The 21,465-nt window shown below is 40.5% G+C and overlaps 2 protein-coding genes across 3 annotated transcripts in view; one reads left to right on the top strand and one right to left on the bottom strand.

Moving 5' to 3' along the window:
- The window catches only part of LOC121953896 (arf-GAP with coiled-coil, ANK repeat and PH domain-containing protein 3), a 76,438-nt gene extending 70,578 nt beyond the window's left edge, over positions 1-5,860 (bottom strand). For both annotated transcript variants that reach the window (XM_042501170.2, XM_042501178.2), the window contains exon 1: positions 5,560-5,860. In XM_042501170.2, coding sequence (XP_042357104.1) covers positions 5,560-5,606 — 47 coding nt within the window. In that variant the 5' untranslated portion in view covers positions 5,607-5,860. The remainder of the gene's footprint in view (positions 1-5,559) is intronic.
- An 833-nt stretch (positions 5,861-6,693) lies between these two features.
- On the top strand, positions 6,694-21,359 carry pusl1 (pseudouridine synthase like 1). The gene is made up of 8 exons (XM_042501157.2): positions 6,694-7,379; positions 7,462-7,519; positions 8,473-8,660; positions 13,167-13,316; positions 15,528-15,698; positions 19,437-19,491; positions 19,705-19,867; positions 21,213-21,359. Exons 1-8 carry the CDS (start codon positions 7,327-7,329, stop codon positions 21,275-21,277), a joined length of 903 nt encoding a protein of 300 aa, XP_042357091.1. The 5' UTR covers positions 6,694-7,326; the 3' UTR covers positions 21,278-21,359.
- Positions 21,360-21,465: the final 106 nt, after the last annotated feature.

The following is a 21,465-nucleotide window of genomic DNA, read 5'->3' as shown; positions in this document are numbered from 1 at the left end:
ACTTTGGATCAGTCAACACAATAAGACATGCCTAGTTTGTTTACCTTTCCCACAGAATATGGGGGTTTAAGAGCTGCCTCTATCAACAAAAGCACACCGACTGCTCTGACAAGGTCGTGACCTCATATCTGTAATTCCTGCAGGTAACCATGGCAACTACAGGGGAGGTACACACCTGACAGGAGCAAAATAGGTACTGCTGATATCCGACAAAGAAAAGAGTAGAGGAAAATGATAAATTATCATTCAAATAATTTATGCACAACGTTGTTGCTCAGATATGATCAGATAAATAAAAGACGTAAACATATCTTAATGTCTGTTGTGATTTTCAAATGGGCCTGGAGATTGTTAACGTTTCCCGGCTGCAGGGTATGACATGTAGCAACCTGGAGCCTGAAGAGATTATCTGAATATGAGGTCAACCAGCAGGCAGGTTTGGCAACTTTCAAGAGATATGAAGGTGGTAAGTGTAACATCAGCCAGTCCTGTATGGGAAATGATTTACTGTTGACGATTGCCAATTACAGTCAACATGACCAACAGTTTGGCTTTCGTGAATATTTTATGCTGATTTTTTTTTTTTTTTTTTAAAGTAATTCCAAATAAATGCTGGGTGGTTTTGGTGTGAATTATTCTAAAACATAGTCAACACGTTTTCTAAATGTCTTGAACTAATGTCACAGATTTGTTTAAAAACTGTTGTGCTGAAAAAAGGTAGAATATAACAATGTTTTTGGTGCAACACATTATTGCAACGTAACTTTCTTTGTGCCCACTTTGCCCATCTGTCTCCTCCTGTCACTTTCTGAGTCTTGTTGACTCACTCACTCAACCTGTCTGGATCGCCTGGTGCTGTGTACTGTATGTGGGTGGGATTTAAATGACAGAAAGAGGCAGACAGGTGCAGCTGGTTTCCCGGATCTGTAAAGTCCCTGCTGTACAGATTTTGACCTGAGATACCCATCGCTAGCGGCAAAAACTGCTATTCCCATATCCAGTACTTTTATTTTTCTTTTACGCTGTTGCCATAATGCAGTGAAGAGGCACCAGCAGTACGCTTGATATTATCGGTTTCAACATCAGACTCGCACCTCACCAACTTCACCTTCTACAGTTATAACTTTAAGAAGTCTAAGTACTAAAAACTTTATCTCAAGGGCGTCTGTTTTTTTTTTCCCCCCTCAATTAATCAATAAATCATTTTTTGAATAAAAGGTTGGAAAATAGTGAAACTAGCCCGCGTAATTTTACAGCGGCAAACTCAAAGTGCCAAGAACTGCAGTTCCTTGAAAGGCCACTGGGTGCAGCTCCCGTCCAGTCCAATCAATCTTCAAAGACCCCTGCTTTAAAATGCCCAATTTTACAGCAGAAATGAACATGTATACAGCCTGACACAAAATATGAATAAAAGAAATTGATTTTTATGTAACTTATCAAGGCCCAAAGTTACACATATTTAGAGCTGGGTATGTTACAAGCTGTCTGTGAGGCGCCACCTCAGTCTGTGAGTCAGATCCATCCCTCGCTCCTCCACAGCTCCAACCTCTTATTCAAATATGGTCACCTCTGGCTCCAAAAAGCAAGGTGGCGACTGCCAAAATTCCGAACTGAAACTCAATCTATGGTAATCCCCCAGAGTCCTAAGGGACATCTTTAAATGCTATGTTTTATCCAGGCAACTATCCAAAAATCCAAAGCTATTCAGTTGTTTTTTTTTAATCTTGTATGACAAATTAACGCATCAAATTCTTACATTTCAGAAGCATGAAACCTTTAAACGGTTGGCTTTTTGCTTATTCAAAGACCAGAGTAGTTGCACATGAATTTAGTCAATCAACTTACCGAATCATTGCAGCTAAGTTGCATACTGCCACCATCTACTTTACTATTGTTGCATCTATGAGTTGCGTTCTAAAAGTTTGTTAAAAAAAGTCCTGTGTTACGCTCTCGTTTTCATTCCGGAGGGGGGGGGGCATATGCTCCTGTTCTGAATATTGAGGGAGACGTGTCCCCGGCGTCCTCTCCAAAATCTACACCAGTGCTTTAATTTTATCATCCATAAGATGTATCTAAACAGAAAGCAAGTGAACCTTCTTCTCATAATGAAACTCCTCTTTGTGGGAAATTCAAAGTAATGACAGCGTGTCTTCAAAGCATCCACTCTCCTCTTCCATTCTTAAATTCTCTGTCCTCTTTTCTCCCCGCTCCCATTTGTCTCACACTGAGCAGCTGTTGCTAGGCAACAGCTCACCCCCACATATGCATATTAATACTTATACCATAACATCAATGAAAGGACTAAATATAAGTTCTAAAACGATCACGTAATACTTGCCTTTAGGATAACTGGGTCTGTATGTTGACTTACAAAAACTAAATAGCAATTTCCCACTCGTTTGTTAGCAGATGAGTAAGATAATCACAGTAACATGCCATGTCTAAAACAGCTTATCAAAATGTCATGTTCAAGTCAATTGGTTTTAGTTTATAATATTGATCTTGTTGAAAACTTCTCTGACTACAGTTTTGTTTTGCCATTAAAACAACACCACAGGCATAACAACTTCTCTGAGCTCGAACCAGAACTGACCCAAAGTGCCTCCAGGGAATCAGATTACAACCATTTAGTACACCAACAAATACAGGCAGGTGCACAGGGCTTTATCTCAGCTTTGGTTACAGAATGAATGAATGCAGCAGGTGATTCCTAAATAAAAGGCAGGACAGGGAGGAAAAAGGAGTTTAGCATACAAAGCAAAAAGATGTGTGTTACAGATACCCAGACATACCGTAAAAATGTGTTCATGCTCACCAAATCATGCATAAGCACATAAAAGAGTGGCACAAGTTAAGACCTGCAGTGAGAGGGTGTGTGTGAGCTGTTTTAACATTATGTGTGGGAAGACAGACAAGACCGGCTCTCTGCTCTTCATACTTCTGTTTCTCCAGAATGACACAACAAGGAGGAGAAAGAAACCTGGAGCACCAGTCACTCTAACATAATGGAAAACTTTCTGCAACGACTGTCTTTAATTAAGCGTCAAAGTCAGTTTATAGTAATGGTTGTGTCGTGAATTTGTTCTTTAGACAATACCTTATTTATTAATTTATTAAAAGTTGTTTGGGCATTTAGAATAACTCTTGGCATGGATGGATCACTGAAAGGGCCTACTGGGCACAGGGCCAGGGGCCTAAAGTGTAAGAGAGGCCCCCTGGCCCTCACTTGCAAAATGCATTTCAAATTCACACGTACTGACCAAGAAGAGATACAAAGATATGGAAAGAATCCACAAAAAGATACAAAATAATTTCAAAAAGGGACAAAACTACCATAAAGAGAAACAAAATAACTATCATAAGAGACATAACAACCACAAAGATACACAAACTAACTACAAAAAAAGCTCCTTTTATGAAACCTCTTCAAGGCAGGAGTTCCCCCCGGTTATGTCACCTTGTTCTGTATAAAAGCTACAATCACAGAATGAATGGACAGACTCGTCTCTCTTTCATGTAAGATATAAACAGGAAGGCTGGCAGGACAGGATCATGGGGGACATGGGTGTGACATTGTTATGTGTGCGACCCACTGCACACCTGCACAAAAAGACACAGCTTTTGTATACCGGGCGTCTGCTCTACCAACTGAGCTACAGGGTGCCCCGCGGACACGAATGCTATATGTCACATTAAAGGTTGACCTTGTTGTGTTACATGTCACATCCATTACATCTCTTTTGATTCCACAGTGCCGGCATGCTGTCTAAAATCACACACTGGAGTGGAATGACGCCACTGTTGTGTGTGACTTCATAACGGCTTTATAGTGTGATCTCTGTGTGAGAAGGGCTAAATAGACACAAAACCACAAAAAGATGCGTTACGACTAAAGATGTAGATCTGCCCCTTACTCATGGATATTTGTACCACTATAAAATGAGTAAAAACTATGCTCTGGTTTATACCTATACTGTCATTTTTTTGCAGGAATCAATATGTGTGTTCACATGCTTACACCTGTTGTGATCCTTGTTCAGCAGTGTTGAGGCAGTCAAAAAACCAAACCCAAGACCTGCACTGACAGGTGATCAGAAACTTGATAATATCAAATATCATGTATACATGGGAATGAAAAAAACAAGATACCTCATGCTCCATGTAAATTTTATAATCCAGATATGAGTCAAACCAGGATAAGGATTTTCATAACCATGATCATGATCACAGTATTGCACAACGTTATATTTTCCCTACTGCTTGTAAACCCGAGGAAACATCAGCTTCCTTTGTCAGTGTTGGAATTTTCCAAATAACAGCCTTCATAAGTCCATGGGAAAGAGAACTGGGCAGAAAATGTCTCTTCCTGTGACCTTCCGTCTCAGCCATCCATCACTGAGGTGGGATTTAAGCAGCAAATTGAATGCCTGCCTCTCAGCCCTTCTTTCTTTCATTTCCACTGTCTGCTCTCTCACTCAAGTCACAAACAGGGTAAAGTTGTGTCTGACAGAAAGGAAGAGGGAAGCAACAAAAAATGACAAACAGAACAGAGAGCAAACAAGCAACAGATGCTGACATGGAGAAACAGAACAGAAGAAACAGAGAACAAAATATTTGTCTAACATTCTGCTCCTTCTCTGTAAAGCACTGAATAAATGACACTATGGCAGCACATCTTCTCCCTGGCGTAGATAACAGGGGATCCCCGGCCTACATGCTGCTAGAATCTCCTCTGCTACTTTCCCATCGGCAGGCTCAGGAGTGCCAGACTGGCACGTGGACTGAGTGTGGCTACAACCCTCCAGCAGGGCAGGCAAGGGGCCGAACAGCTGGATCTGTGCCCAGGATACCAGCTCCATCCCTGCAGAGAGAGAGTGTACTCCACTCCCTGCTGCCTCTTTGCCAGCCAGGCCAAAGCTGCTGCTGCTGCTGCTGCTGCAAGGGCATCTCCTCTCCAGCCTCCCAACACTACTGGGTGACAGGGCCTCCTCTTTGAGCAAATGAAAAGACTGCACCCAACCTGTATGCCATGCTGCACCACTCACACACATCCCATTACACACGGTCACATGTTATAAGGCCAGATTGAAGAAGTGCTCCCTCATTCATATCACGTTGTTGGTAAAAGCACGCCGAAAATCACTTAGCAATTTTACACTAAAGCAAAATGGATCCTCACCCTGTGCGTGGTTACGTTAACGTTACAACCCACATTCAAAAATCAGACACACTGCAACCACTGACACGCGCGTGTCTTCCAGCAAATGTATCACAGTGCAGATGAATGCTTTAATAACCAACCAAAAACGCCATTTAAAAACAAATTCAGTGAATACGATTTAAGATTTGATCACAAATGCAAAGAGTCCAGAATGAAAAAAAAAACGCCGACATGCCGTTGAACACGAGCGAATCGGACATTAATCACCACACGATTGATGCCAACTTTGCACGAGCGGTAACCGTTTAGTGCACATCTAAAAAAAAAATCATGCGTAAAAGAAGGTGTGCCATTTTTGCGCACCGCTGTGATGTTCCTGCCAGGAGCAGCAGTCTTACCTGAATCGGGGAGAATCTTTTATACATTCTTCAAAGTCCACCGTCATTTTTGCGTTTTCTCGTGTATTCCCAACTTCAGTCTGCCAATGTCATTGCCCGCGGCGGGATGTCGCTGCTTGAACCGTGCGGATGGTGACTGGTGTCCCCTGACGCGCAGCAGTCTGTCGCCCCTCTCCCGGTGGCACCGTGACACAAAATGCGAGCTGAGTGCGCGGCAGGCAGATTACTACTACACTGCTGCCGCTGCTGCCGAGAGAGGCGAGAGGCGTAGCTGCACTGTGGACACTCAAAGAGGAGGAGAGAGCTCCGACTAGCTACTACAAGCCGTAACAGCTCTGGAGAGCAGGAGGAATCATGGGAGGATTAAGATGTAAAATTATTATTATTATAATTATTATTATATTTATATCTTTATTTCATTTTAGATTTTTACTTAATTCTTATTTAATAGTTATTTCTACTTCTATAATTATCCCCTCATAAGCTCCCTTAAAATAATGAATGTAGCCTACATCAGTATCAACAGGAATAACAGACAAAAGAACATAAAATCTATGGGTTAAACACTTCAGTAAAAGCTCAGAAAATAATAATAATAATAATAATAATAGTAACCTCCAAATGTGGAATAGCCCTCAATAATTTGCGCTTGTTACTGTAAATTAGGCTTGAATCCACTTAAAACATTTTACAAGTTACAAGTATATCTAAAGTTTCACATACATTTTGACAGTCTAAAGTGTATTATTCTTAAGTTATTCATTAGTCTACAGAAATTTCAGAAAAATAGAGTTTTAAGATGCACCTCTAATCTTTTTTTTTTAACTAAGCTAAATGCAGGAAATTAGACTTAACTCTCAGATTTCTGACTTATTGTTGTAATAATGTAGTGAAAATAAAGAGTATTTCAGTGCTTTTCGGGCTAAGATTATTTTTAAAATAAGATTAATGTCAGACTATTGTTTTTCTTTCGTTATGTCCTAATCCGCTGTTAAAAATCTGGCAGCAGTCTGTTGCCTGTGTTAACTCTCTTTACCTCACTCGCAGCTGACCCATCTCCACAACATTTGTAGTCTCTGATCTCAATGGTTTTCAAGGCGTTGCGGCTATTTGACGCCGACACACGCCCCCTCTGTGGATTATGACGCATTAAAAAAGGGACCGGCATGGCTGCCGAGGCCACGTTCGGACATCAACAAGAAAACGTTTCATCTAAAGCTACATATTTAAAACAAATGTAAACATTTATATTGCATGCAGTGACCACAGATGACACATTTCTGAAAGGGCACTGGTACAAAACGCATTTTGCACAGGTTGGCGCGTGATCATAGATGGCCAGAGGCGGGATGTCCGTCTGTCGTTTAGCTCGTAGGTAATGTTGAATGTCAGTGTGTCAACTTGATAAAATGCGCATATGCAGGTTGTTTTGTCGAGACGATTTTAAGAACAAAATACTATTTGAAGTGAAATATTTACCTGCTTTTTTTAAATACATCAGCGGAGGCGCTGCGACTTCAGTGTTCTTCCGGACTACAAAACACTGCTGACGCTCGTGTTGACGCTCGCGCCCCTGTGTTTTCTCCGCTGTAGTTTGTCGCATGTTGGTCAGTCCAGAAACACAACGTCCTTCACCGGGAGTTTGTAAAAGTCCTCAGTGACTCCCAGTGCTTATAATCAACCATGGACGCGGTGTGTACGTCAAACGTGTCACTCATGTAAACGTGAACAGTTTGTTAGTAAGTGTCATAAACACTTGGAAGGACTATGCACAACGCGCGTTATCTCATCTTCTTTCAATACATTGGAACAAAATACGGGTAGGTGATAATGCAGGATAACTGGTTTTAACTTAAGATGGTTATTTATTTCCTTATTATTTGATCATTTTTTTGTCTGCAGGGGTGCAGCGAAAGTGCCCCAAAATTGTGAGGTTAAAGGGATTCAGAACTACTTGGAGGTAAGTTTTACTTTTTGTCCTCGTTTGCAACATCAGTTTGTCATACGGATACCACAAAACATACAGGCAGGATGTGCAATAGGTACCATATCATATGCTGAGTGAATTACACCCAGTTACCAGTTTATTAGATACACCTAACTGAAATTAATGTAATGTAAACAGGTGGGACCAATTGTTGCCAATCATCATTTTGCAAGTCACAAAAAAGGCAGGAGATGCAGGCAGCAGGTGTTGAAACAGAAGAGAAATTTATTTTAAAGCAGGTTTCTTTCACTAATTTTCAGCTGAATATATATGTGGTTTCTGCAGTGACAGAAAAAAAACATATTAACAACAGATCAAACACCAAATAGTGTGCTGTTACAAGGTTAATCAAAAATAAAAATACAAACTTACATGACTCACACATCATATCGGCCTGGCAAAAGCACAGGTGAAAGAGGAAAGCAGCTTATATAGACTCTCATTAGAGGGAAGTGGTTGCACCCTGAGAGAGGAGGCGTCTTCAGAGGCAGAAGCGTTTACTTTATCCTCCTCGCCTCAGGCTGGTCAGGTGATTTCATAGAGACTTTTTGACAGCACACTTCACAAAATATAATGTCATTTTAACAACAGAGCAATAAAATAAATGAACAAAAATCATAAATGCTTTTAAGTTTTGAATTTATTTGTCAAAACAAGTTTGCTCGCATGCGACTGAACTTGATCATGAAAAAAGTATTTTATAGCAAAGTGCACTATTAACCACAATAAGCATGATTTTTTATGTTTTGTGTCTGTTGTGTTTTGTATAATGTAAATGTTGTCAAAGTGTTAACAGAGTGCTTAGATGTTGTAGACGACACGGCCAACCTTAACATACTTTTTATTCTTTGAATGTTAGGGAAGGTATTGATGTAACTTATCTGATTTGCGGTAAGATATGAGTGACTCTCTCTGTCTGTGTGCAGGATGCCATAAGGAACCTGATGCCCGTCAACCCAGTGCACCTGTCACTCTCCAGCCGGACAGACAAAGGTGTCCATGCCTTCTCTAACTCCGCCCACTTCGACCTCCAACGCAGGAACAATAGGATGCCATTCCCTGAAGACACTATTGTTGAGGCTCTTAATCATTACCTCAAATGTGAGAGGATCAGGTGAGTCTAAATGAGGACATATTTTCACATTCCCTTGCCACAATCACCTGAAATCCTAAATTGTGACATGTGAAGATTTATCCCAATAACTTTATTTTTTCATAACTCAAGTGATTGCATGAACAACACACTCCTGGTCTCTTCTTCTGTCCTTGTTTTTGCTGTACCACACATAGCCAATTCTCATTCACTTTTAGAGGTTCCTTGCTGTGGAATGCCTACCTGCATATCACCAAAACATCATCATGTCATTACAACTTCAAACGTGAACTGGGGGCCAGCCTGATGAATCAAGCCCCCTAATAGCCCTCATTAGTATATTGTAACCCACAGTCTAATTATGCGACATGTGCACCTGCAAGTGTGCATACACACTCACACATACACATGCAGACACTCATTATTTGTCTTGATCTTTTTGCAGTTTAATGATGACCCCATTGTATATTGCTTATATCAAAGTACTATCATTTATTGCATTACTTGTGATTTATTGCATTACCTTTGGTGAGGTATTTTTATAAACTCTCTGGCACCTGTTTTTCTGTATTCTTTTCAACCTGTTACTATTTTTAATTGTGCGAATAAATAAATGAAATACATAGAATGAAATGTATTGTAGCAAGCAACAGAAGCAAGCGCTACCCAGAATGCAGTTCAGCTGCATAACAGTTAATAGGGTCCCCTCTCAATATGCTACACAGTATCTACATAATGCATTTCTAATAAACATGGTGCATAGATCTCAAGAGCTCACACTTCCCTCGAGTTCTAGGAAATACACCGGGCAAGTGTGAAGTCAATCAGATTGTCCAGAAAAGTGACGATTAAATGTACAAAGACCCCTTCTGTTTGAGTCGGATATGCATGCAACAATGCATGCATCACCAGACGGCACGCACATAAATAACAAATGACAGTAGATCTGTGCTTTCGTAATATCAACTCCAGCATATACACACACACACACACACACACACACACATACATATGGTGAAATGCTATAAGTTCACCTGTTGAGCATTTAAAAAAGAGCAGCATATGTTACATGGCAGTATTTCAAGTCCTGGTTATTGTGTCCCATCTTCCCTATTCATTTCTCAATGCGCTTTTTGTCTCCTCCTCGTTTTAATCCCTTCATCACACATCGTTGCATGACTTCAAGCTTTCACTTTCTCATGACAACTTTGCTTTAGACTGCTGTGACACTTTGTGATATTTAGACAGCAGCTTTTTGTCTGAGAGCGAAGCAAAGACAGACAGGGAAGGACAAAAGAGAGAGAGAGAGAGAAATGGAGGCACAGATAAGCAAGGAATAAAGGGGTAACGGAGGACAAAGTAAGAGCACCAAACGGATATTGACACACACTGAATTAAGACGGAGGAGTGAGAGTGTGAAACAGAACGAGCCATTTGGGAAAGAGAGGAGAAAGGGGAGGAAAGGGGAGCTCCCGGCATCCTGCTAATCCCTAAACCTGCAGAGAGAAGGTTAGAAAGGATTATCCCTGCTCTGCTTTTTGGTCTATAGCATCCATTAATACACACACACACACACACACACACACACACACACACACACACACAGACATGGATACACTCTAGCTAAATGGAAATCACTGTGTTGATTAGAATGTGAAACCTGCTGAGAAATATACAGTATAAACACACTGTTGTTCTCAGAAGCTTCATAAAACAGAATTATTTTTGGCCTCAGATCTACCTTATATACACAGTGCCAAAATATTCAACCAGCCGTAATGTTCAAACACATGTTATGTTCAGAGTGGATAGAAGTTTTCATTTTAGGTCGGTCATAAGAAGCACATTGTCAGATCTGGCACCCCGAAGCGCCTTTTCACATCTCAGTTGGATGAAAGAGGTGACCAAAAAAAGGTTTTGTTATAACAACAACCAGAATACGGCTCCCAGCTCGCAGCTTTGGTCTGCTGCCTCCTGAGATAAAGTGCCAAAACAAGATTTAAACACAGACTTGCACACTGTAAAAAAAAAAAAATAAATAAAAAACAACCTCTCCAGTCAGTGTTCACTTGTTTTTTGTGCTGCTGCGAAAAAAAGGCCTCAATTAGCCTAAAATGAGCGGCCCTTTTCCCATATGGGGAAACTGCTGAGTAGCAAAATGGTGCCATGCCAAACAATGCCCCAGTTCCCAAATGTGTGAGGCCATGCTTTGTACACTGCTTATGAAAATTTGATGTGCATGCGGTGTTTGTGTGTGTGTGTGTGTGTGTGTGTGTGTGTGTGTGTGTGTGGTTTGGGGGGCAGGCAAAAGGTTGTCATTTCACATCGGAACAGGCGCTGAAGGCAGACGCAAGGGTTTCCTCTGCCACGTGTCGCACCAAATCTCCTCCCCTGGAAACGTAACCTAGTTTCTCTGACTGTGCACCAACACACACACATACACACAGACTATACATGCACTGCTGTGTACAGAAAAGGAGTCGCATGTGCGCATGCATGGGATGTGTATATGTGGGCATTGTTCTCATTGTTCCATATACTCACACATGCTAACACACAGCAAGCCCTCGTCACCTCCCGTTTTCTCTAACACATGCATGCATGAATGCATACTCTTTGTGCATGCACAGGCGTGTGTGGACAAACACTACAGGGTGCTGGTGTGTTCTGTGCAGTCATATTCACATTGGCACAGCTGCACGTAGCTCTTTGTTCTTGCAGTATACAGATGTAGTACCGGAGGGGAGGAGTGTGGCATTTTGATTTCTTTATCAGCTATGAAGACATGAAGAATGATAATTAAAACAGCTATTAAAAGACGGTTGTGTGCTATGTTGCTCGGGTGCAATATGGTTCATATTTAAAAGAAAATGCTGCAACAATAGCAACCCTGATCCCCCTCTACCTTACCTGGAACCCTTGAGACTATATATACTTTTTAGATTTAAGGGTGCTGTATACGAGATCATAGCATTAATAAGCAGCAAAGTTAATGTGGAGTAATGTTGTAATGGGCAGAGAATAAAGTCACACTCTGTGTGTGTTGTAATCTGAGCTTCTCTGTCCAGTGTGGAAGTAGATGGTCTGGCCACAAGTCTCTGTGTGTGTCCCACTGGCTAGCTAATCGCCGCCGCTCTGCACTCACACAGCGGCTACCTCTGATAATGCTGTAGTAGCTACTGTGACATCACCCATCGGTTTGTTGACTGCCAGTTTGAATTCACGAGACTAACATTTTGGCTGTCACCATCTTGGCCTTTTGGAGCTTTAAGTGAGCGAGAATTTGGCCCTTTGGAGGAGTGAGGGGTGGATCTGACTGACAGACTGCAGTGACGCCTCGCACACAGCCTCTCATTCAAGTGCCCCTGCCTTTGAACATGCACAACTTCGGCCCTTAATGAAATGTAAATGTTGAAATTAGCTAAAGAGACCAAAACCATGTTTTGTACCAGGCTGTGAACATGTTTATTTCTGCTGTGAAGTTGGGGATTTTAATATTGAGGTCAATGGAGATTGATTGGCTTTAGATTCACATCCATTTTTAGTATAGCATTATCATGTACTATAAATTTCATTTTTTAGGCTTTTTACTGATTGGTAAGAGTTTCAATATGGTGCAATTGATTTCATTTGATTGAAAACATAGTGACATTTTATGCAGCAAAGAAGGAATGATTTGCCAAATGCCATTTAACTTATTAGCAGCCACTGATGTCCATAAAAGCTGCCAGTATGTTGATTTCTGTTGCACCATCTATAATGGGAACTCCCATTCAATCACTCACACTCAATTATCACAAGAGCTCAAGCAGCTGGAAAAGTTAACAGCACAGCCAAATATTCTCAAACCGTTTTTCGGTCAAATTCTTTGTAGTTTTATTAAACAACACAATGGGTTTCATTGTTTCAGTACGTGGATTCAATTACACGTACACAACTCTAATCAGAGATGCCAGTTACATTCTTCAGCCTACTTTAAGATGTCACACACTCGTGAACTGATCCACACTGGTTGATTTAATCCTAAAAGGAACTTTTGTTTGACTGCGTCTGAGTTATGACATGATCCGTCCCTGCCTGTGTGCAGATACACAGGAAGTGTGCCCCTGCTGAAGTCACATCAAAGGGCTCCAGCCTCTCAGTCTGTTGTGATGCTAACTGTGTGAGCATAAGCACTTGGCTCTTTGGGGTTCTTGGCAGCCCTTTTAGGACTTCAGCTACGGGCATGCTTTTGTGTAAAAAGCTGCAACGCTGGCATTTTGGACAATGACTTGTGCACAGTTTTTCTTTTTGGCAGTGAGAGAATTAACACCATCTGCTTCAGTCTGAGGAAGGAGTGATAATGTCTGGTTGTTAAGTTTTTGTCTAAAAATCCACCAGTATTTAAATGTTTAGTGTTATTTTATGTGATTTTTGAAGAAATCTCAGCACATTAATAATGGCACAGTATAAAAGTCAAGTCTGCAATCTTTTAGGCCTAAATGGATGTAAGCTTTCACTCCAACTGCTCTTTTGTCACTCTGCCAGGATCAACCGTGCCATCCGCGTGCCTGATGACTTCCATGCCCGTTTCCGTGCCCAGTCTCGGACTTACGTCTACCGGATCGCCCTGGGAGTCCCGAACAGAGGTCTGCTTCCCCTCACAGACTGCAAGCTATGCTGGGAACTCCACAAAACGTGAGTTACCCCCCTTTACACACCACCTCTGCCTTCATTCACTGTCTTTTCGCCCATTATCAGTGTATTTCATGATTTCCCTTAAGAAATAAAAAATTGAGCTCAGACACAATCTAACAAGTAGGTCCAGACACACACACAGACACACACTCCCACACATGCATGCACACAAGCACACGCCACAGATACGCCCTCAGTAAGCTCATGCCAAGCCTTGCAGAAACAATGGCACGTTAAACACATGAATAATCCACACGTACCACGCCGGAACTGCAAATTAGGGCTAGTCAAACAAAGTGTTTTTATCTGAACTGACATTTCAAAAACAAAAAAAAGAGAGGCGGGGAGAGAAAGGAGACGGGGATGAGGATGGACTGAGCACAGAAAGAGAGAAAGAAACCAATGAAATGGCGAGGGCTTCATGGCTTAGACGATGTTCCTCTAGCTGTGATTGTAAGGAGGGAGCGTGAAGAAACACATTTCAGAGAACATACATATGAGCATTTGTCTGCGTCTCTCTCTTCACTTTTTTTGGGGAAAAGTAGGGCAAGATAAGCTGCGGGCTTATACGCATGCAGAACAACACCCACGCACATTACCCTGACTGTGTTTTTTTTTTCACTCTCTCTCCCTCTCCTACCCTTCTCCTTTCTCCACTACACATCCTTCCACCCCTGAGCGTCTCTGCCTCAGCAGCCTCTCTCCACTCTCTCTTTGATCTGCCTCTCTCTCATCATCACACACACATACATACACACACACCCATCTCCCACTGCAAAAAGTATAAATCTCCACTGTTCATTTGAAAGTTCAGTTTAGTCTTGAAATCTTGCATTTCTTAGCACAAGTGCAATCCTTTCTTTGTTGCATAAATTGCAACAAAGAAAGCAAAAAATAAATTGCACAGTGAAAGCAACCTCTTCACACGTTCTCATATTTCATTTTTCTTTAGGATGTATATTCACATAACAGAAATATAAACAATCCTGAGAACATTCCCAGCTTTTGAAAAATTCTAACTGACGATGGATGCCTGTCAGGGGCAGCAAGAAATACTGTCTTATTCTCCCAAAGCCAAAGGTAGTTGTCTGAGGATATTAAAATTAAAGCGATATAACTAAGAGAAAAGCAGGAAATGCTCACATTAAAGAAGGTAGAACTGAAGAATATTTGACATGATGGCTCAATGATTTACTTAGATGTTTTGAAGATCAATTCTCTGTAGGACAACCGACAACAATCTCCACTAATAAATAGATAAAATCATAACAATTATGAGAAAAAAAATAAGATAGATACATTCAATTTATCAAAAGCAAAAAAGACTAATTATTATTCAAATAGATGGACGACACCTTTTACACAGCACAGAGAAAAACTGTCAGGTGTAACGGCAGAACCGCAATGCATGATGATATGTTGCAGCGTTGAAGTCATATTGTTCACTGGAAATATGTACGAAAAAAATTAAAAAATAAATGTTGAATAACTGAGTTATGTTTTATACCACATTGATGCTTCAGTCATCAGACAAGTGCAGTCTCAACTGTGCACCATTTTTCAACACTCCTTTCAAAGTTTCATCACTAAATTATGAAAGGATGAATTGTAGACCGACTTGATCTGGCATGGATCTATCTGTTTTGTTTTGTTTTTTTTAAAAGACACTCAACTCAAGAATAAATCAGCTGTCATTTTTTGCAGCACCAAATCTTCATTCATGACTCTCATGTTCAGGGTTTTAAACTGATGCATTAAGATTTTAATTAGTGAGCCACTCAGCACACTCCTCCATTTCCCCGCTCGCTGTATCTCTCCCTTGCTCTCTCGCTTTCTGTCAGATCATATTTAAGCAGTGACAGAAGCATGAGACTGTAGAGAGCCGGAGCACCGGGTCCACTCTCACTCTCTCCCTCAAATGAGCCGGTTGTCGACATGCACTGCTCTCTCACGTGGCGTCAGAAAAGTTCACATTATATAAGTCAACCGATAAATTATTCCACTTCTGAAAGCAGTAACATGGAGGCCTGATGACCTGTCGCATTTAATGTGTACGCCACTTCCCAGCTGCTTAACCTCGCTGTTCAGGCAGGTCACTTTTAGGCCAAGTTCCATTATCACAAAGATGCTGCAAAAGCTGATGTAAGACTTGTTGAGCTCAGCTGCTTATGCCATTGAAGAAATAAGTCTCCTGTTTCTGTCTCTCAACAGGGAGTTGGACGTGGCCGCCATGCACGAGGCTGCAACCCTGCTGGTTGGGACTCAAGACTTCAGCACCTTCAGAGCCGTGAACTCCGATATATCTTTTAGAAACCCTGTAAAGACGCTGGATATGGTCACCATACAGCCAGGAGTCTCCTGCGCTCAGGCACACTTCCAGAGGTTGGCTGTTTATATTCAGGCAGACCGATCACATTGGCTACAAGCAGTCAGCGCATGTGCTAAGTAAACAATAATACATTGATCTAGGGCACCCCCATGTTTTTAGAGTAGCCCAGAACTGGCTAACTAGTCATATAGGGCCATTTGACTTTTCGCGTTTGGTAACTGCCCCTGTAGTAAACAGCCCCTCCACAGTGAGAGCATTAGGAAAACATTTTAACATGAAATTGCCTCATGTGTTTTTATGGTTTTAAACTATCTATTCGTTTTGGAGAGGAAGAGACCTCTATGGATAATTCGGCTCCTGGTAAAATAAAACCCTCTTAAATACTGAAGATATTCTAATTATGTGTCCTTTTTTTAAAAAATCCTTTCCTAAAAAAACTACTGCAGTTGGCTGTTAAACACCATAATTTCACCACTAAAACAAAGGACTGTTTAATTTCCACCCAATTCCCCTAAAACCTCCTAAATCTTACATACTGTTCATTAAAGATCAAATAATGACAATATTTTAGAAAGCTTCACAAATTCAAAATTGTATTTGTTCAACATTTGACCTTTTACAGGTATTTGCTTTCTTGTCGAGAGTGTAGAGGAGGTCACTTTTAACTTTAATTTAACTTGGTTAAATGTAGGATAGTATGAACTCCCTGAGCCCAAAGTGCCCTCCCAGGAAAGCTCATTGCTGGCAGATGAAAAGAAGCAGCAGGCTGTCACAGCGCACATTTTTCTCGCAGCCTCCTCAGGCCAACAGTGGAGTTAGCATTAACAACAGGGTAACTAATTATTCCAAATTGGACAAAAATGCCAAGAAAAAAAGAAATGATGCATGAATGCCTTTCCACTTCTGAAAAGATCAATCATGTGTTTCTCAGTCTTGCATCAACTGATGCTTAAGATGCGGGGCAAAGTTTTGAATCATTTAGAGTCACTCTACTCAGCCAATGCTGCATGTACAGCTTTAAAAATTTCCCTTTCAAGCTTCAGTCAGACTCCGTGGCGTGTTTTATGTGATATTTAGGTGAATTGCAGGTCAGGCAGACTTTGATGTGGACCCAAAACTAATTTTTTTCTGTTTGAAAAAAAAGTGGTGTAACAAAAGGTGCATCATAGGAAGTATTGCTTACTGTTGTAGGAAAACTTATGTCAGGCTGTGACTTTAAAATCATACAGGTGAAAGTGTGTATGTGTGTGTATTTGTGATTGTGTGTCATGTAGGGGGGGGAGGGGGGCTATGTGGGCTCTGGGAGATTACACCTCCACAGGGGTCACTCTGCATGCCAACTTACCGCTTCCATGGGCATTAATTATTTGCCCTGAAAATATGGTGCACAATATGGACATGGGCAGACTGTTAGCAGTTCTCAGAGTAAATGTCACATAGTCCCTTAACCCCAACGCATGGGCTGCATTAACAAGCTGTGAGCATCAGGGTTACAGATCTGTCTCCATGGTTACAATTTCACCCAACAGAAGCCTTGTCTCTCTTTTTTTTATTCTCTGCAGAATTATCATGAATGAAAGCCAGCAGTCGAGCTGCATGTTTATTTTTTGATGAGGGTTTCTATTCTAAGTAACAGTGGTAAAAATGAAAAGAAACCTAGCAGTGAATTGTTGAAAAGCAAAAGGTTGAACTAAATTTTTAATTCTAAAACAAGGAGCTGTGGTATGTGAAGCTGATTTCTGTGGTCTCTGCTAGATGTGGAAAAAAATATTTTCCAAAGTCACTGTCATAAATAAGTAAAAAAAATGCTCCATTTCAGAACTTTGTGTTGGCTGTAAGAGTTTGTTCGCTTCTGGTTGGGATTTATTGTAAATTTAAAGCTGCTGTTAACTGGCAGAAAACATTCAGACACCTTGTGATGAGTACACGATGTGGGTTATTGTTTTGGTTGTATTCTAAGTAATGTGAACTGGTATTTCAGGAAACACGTTCTCACATTCTTCGATACTTGCCTTGCACTTTAAAACACACTGAACACTAAGCATCTTTCTACTTTGAATGTATTTTCTTTCCAAGGCTGAAATTTGCAATTATTTTCATGATCTGAATTTGTCAGTTATTTTCCAAATTAATTGATTTATGTTTGATTGATAAAAATGCCCAAAAAGATTCATAAATGCCCATCACAGTTCCCCAGTGGTCACGATGATTCACTCAAATTGCATATTGACATTTTGTAAAGCCATTCTAGCAGCTTGACTCCACAACTTTGGCCCAGACTTAAATATTTTTGGAGCTTGATCCCCCTACTTTTCATCTAACACCAATATGAGGTTGAAATTTGGTTGAAAGATTTAAGACATTTTCATACCAAGTAAGGCCCTTTCTTACATTAATGAATTTAGTGCCTTTTAAGACTTTGTTAGGATCAGTGGGAAGTCTGAGGCTGCCTGATGACTGCTCAGTATCAGCATGTTGGCGTTGTCATTATGAGCATGTTAGCATGTGTTAGCACTGTTAGTATTGCGCTGTTAGCTCAAAGCACCACTGTAGCACAACCTGACAGAGTCGCCAGCGTACGTCTTTAGGCTTTGCTAGTCAAGATTATTTATGGAGCACATTTGAAAGCAACACTGACCAAAGTGCTTTACAAAGAGATTAAATTATTTTAATTAATTAAAGATCTCGATTCTATCTTTTTGGTTTCATTATTATCATGTTATGAATGTTAGCATGCTTATGTTAGCATTTAGACTCTTGCCCGATTTGTGAGAACGGTGCATCTAAACAGGAGGGCTTTGCTTTTATCATTATCTGTCATTACTGTGTTAAGAAATTAGGAGAGGCGCGCACACACACACACACACACACACACACAGATGCATGTGTGACTGTGCAGCATGAGACGCAGCCTTTGTCTATTCATATTGTGAGTTCATGAGCTAACAGCCCTGCTGTATAAATCTGTCTCTGCGCTCCTTACATGTCAAATGTAATCAGACAGCAAGCGCTGAGTCAAATTTGCATTTGACCCAATTCTTCCCATGTGCCTGTTTGACTGACTTTTTATTTTGGGAGTGAAAGAGTGAACTGAGCAGTCAGTTTGGGGGGGCGGGGGAGTTGGGCTGAAAAACTGAATGTCCAATTGCAAAAAAGCAGATTCATATTTTTTTATAGTATTGCACATAATCCTGTTGGGCCTAAGCTGCAGTTGTGCATTCAGCTTGTGACATTTAAACAAATCTGTGCACGAGAGGAGTCCCGCGCTCTATCTGATGTCTGGCATGAGCATGAATGTCACATCAGCCTCCAACTCAGTCTCCACAGTGGGGGGAAGCATTGACATATCCAGCAAAACAGAGATAATGTAGGGACGTGTCTTAACATATTATAGACAAGAGACAGGAGCCTTCTTCAGTGAAATAAATAACTGACTTTCATGACATGTTTGTAAAAAAAAAAGATTTGATTTGTTTTGTCAATAACATTCAGATCTACATTCTGCCTATAGAGTCGTCCTTAAGTGACTAAGTTATGCTATATTACCCCTGACAGCCGTTCAAGATCTTGTTTTGTTTCTGAAATGACACTTTAACCCCTGTGGCAATATTTAACCTTTCTTTAGTATGGCACAGTCAGTCAATGGTGCCAAGTAATCTGTCATGCTTTCAGGACTTCATGTTATCACTGTAACGTTTCATGGGAAGGGTTGGCAATGTCTTAAAGCCTTAGTCCACTACATTTATATTATGTGCAAACCTAACACTAGTTTTTTGTTTGTTTTTTTCCAGAGAGATATCATTCTTGGAGCTGACTTTTAAGAGCAGATCTTTTCTCTATCAGCAGGTTTGCTCCTCTTTATGTTCTCACCTCAAAGTCTATAAATATGTTGCAGTTCCTTGTAAGTAAGCAGCACCATCTGCTGGTAATGACTGTAAAGTATGGATCATAAATAATGTTTGTTCGGCCATTGAAATGTCAGAGATAAAGTCGGTTATTTTTGTGATATTCTCATTAATTTAATATTGAAACAGTTATTGCTTTGACCCTATGTTCAAGGTGCGGAGGATGACGGGGGCCTTGGTGGCTGTAGGCCTGGGGCGGCTCGCAGTGCCCCAGATGAAGGAGATTTTGGAGGCCCGGGACACTCTTGCCTTCCCAAAAAACATGACTGCTCCACCCTGTGGCCTCTTCCTCACCAGGGTTGACTACGATGAATCAGGTGAGGAGGCTGAATTTGTTTCATATCAAATATCTCTTCACTTGATACTGTACCATTTTGTATATCTATCCATTATAAAACAAAATATTTGCTCAGAGGCTTGATTTGCTCAAAGTGTCAGTTAGTGTTTGCTAAAAAAAATGATTATCAATATAGTTGCTGGTGTTGTTTCAATACCCTAATCTTCTCAGTTTAAAGGGACACTTCACCCCAAAATCAAATCCTCTCACCTGTAGTGCTGTTTATCAGTCTAGATAGTTTTGGTGTGAGTCGCAGAGTGTTGGAGCTATCAGCCGTAGAGTTGTCTGCCTTCTCTACAATATAATGAACTAGATGGAACTCGACCTGTGGTGCTCATAATTCCCCCAAAATACATTTGAAAAACTCAACAATATCTTTTTCTAGAGATCATGTTGCGGTTACTTAAGATAATCTACAGACCTTGTTGTGAGCAGTTTCACGTAGGAATGATTTTCTTTCCCACCAACCAAATCAATGCACAGAAGAAGGCGTGCATCTACAGCTAGCTCACATGGTGCCACTGAGCTATTTAAGATTACAGCTCAGCTGAGGAGGACACCATTAATATTTAAATCTCAAGCTACCATAAGCACAAGCCTCTCTTTCATGCAAAGACGCATGCTTACCTGTGCGCCTTGATATGGTTGGTGGGTGTAGTTTTGGTAAAAAGAAAATACTTCATACATGAAAATGCACACAAGATCTGTGGATAATCTTGACATGATTTCTGGTTGAACTGTCCTGTGTTTAGTGTTTGTGTACAATGTCAGTGAATTCAGACATGATTTCGTGGGCAGTTTGTTGCAATATTTCAAAGTGAGTCCTTTTATATATGTAATTCTCTTTAGGGCTTGACAGATTATCAGCATGGCCGATTACTGGGGATGATATTTGGCATTTTGCCGATTATCTGGATCAGCTTTTTATTTTGATGATCGCAATAAAATTACTAAATTAAAAAGTTCAAAGAAAGTGTCAGCATGTAAAACTACTTTTTTTTTTTTTTTATTTAAATTTTCACTTGACTATGAAGAAAAAAAAAGTTGCTAGGAACTTGTTGTTTATGAGGTTGAAAGTTTCAGATTTAAGTAAACATTTGCTAAAGGTATTTAAGTTTTGTGTTGGAGTTTGTTATATTCCAAATTCTAAATATTGACAAAAAGATTTTGAATTTTATTGTAAATGAATATCAGTTCCAGTCATCCGTTATCGGTCTCATTTACTACTAATATTCTGTATTGGCCCCGCAAAACTCTTAACATTCAACCCCTAATTCTCTGTATGAGGACATTTGAGATTAACTATGTATTCTTTCCCTCCGCAGACCTGCAGCTTTCAAAACAGACAACAGAGGACCAGATTACCTCAAGTGGAAACTCAGAGGATTAATTGTATGTCACTCATTTATGTTGATAGACAGTATTTCCATACTACTGTATGCAATGATTGTAATAAAGTTAAGTATAAAGTATTAAGTATAAATTCTTTTTTTCACTTACATCAGAACACGCCAGCTTCACTTCAAGTCAGTGACCCCAGTAGGTGTTTTAACAAATCTTTTTCCACTCTTACACAAA

The sequence above is a fragment of the Plectropomus leopardus genome, chromosome 2 (assembly GCF_026936395.1).
Source record: "Plectropomus leopardus strain MGB_pleo_1.0 chromosome 2, ASM2693639v1, whole genome shotgun sequence".
Classification (NCBI taxonomy): Eukaryota; Metazoa; Chordata; class Actinopteri; order Perciformes; family Serranidae; genus Plectropomus; species Plectropomus leopardus.
This window is presented reverse-complemented; position numbering and strand designations above follow the sequence as displayed.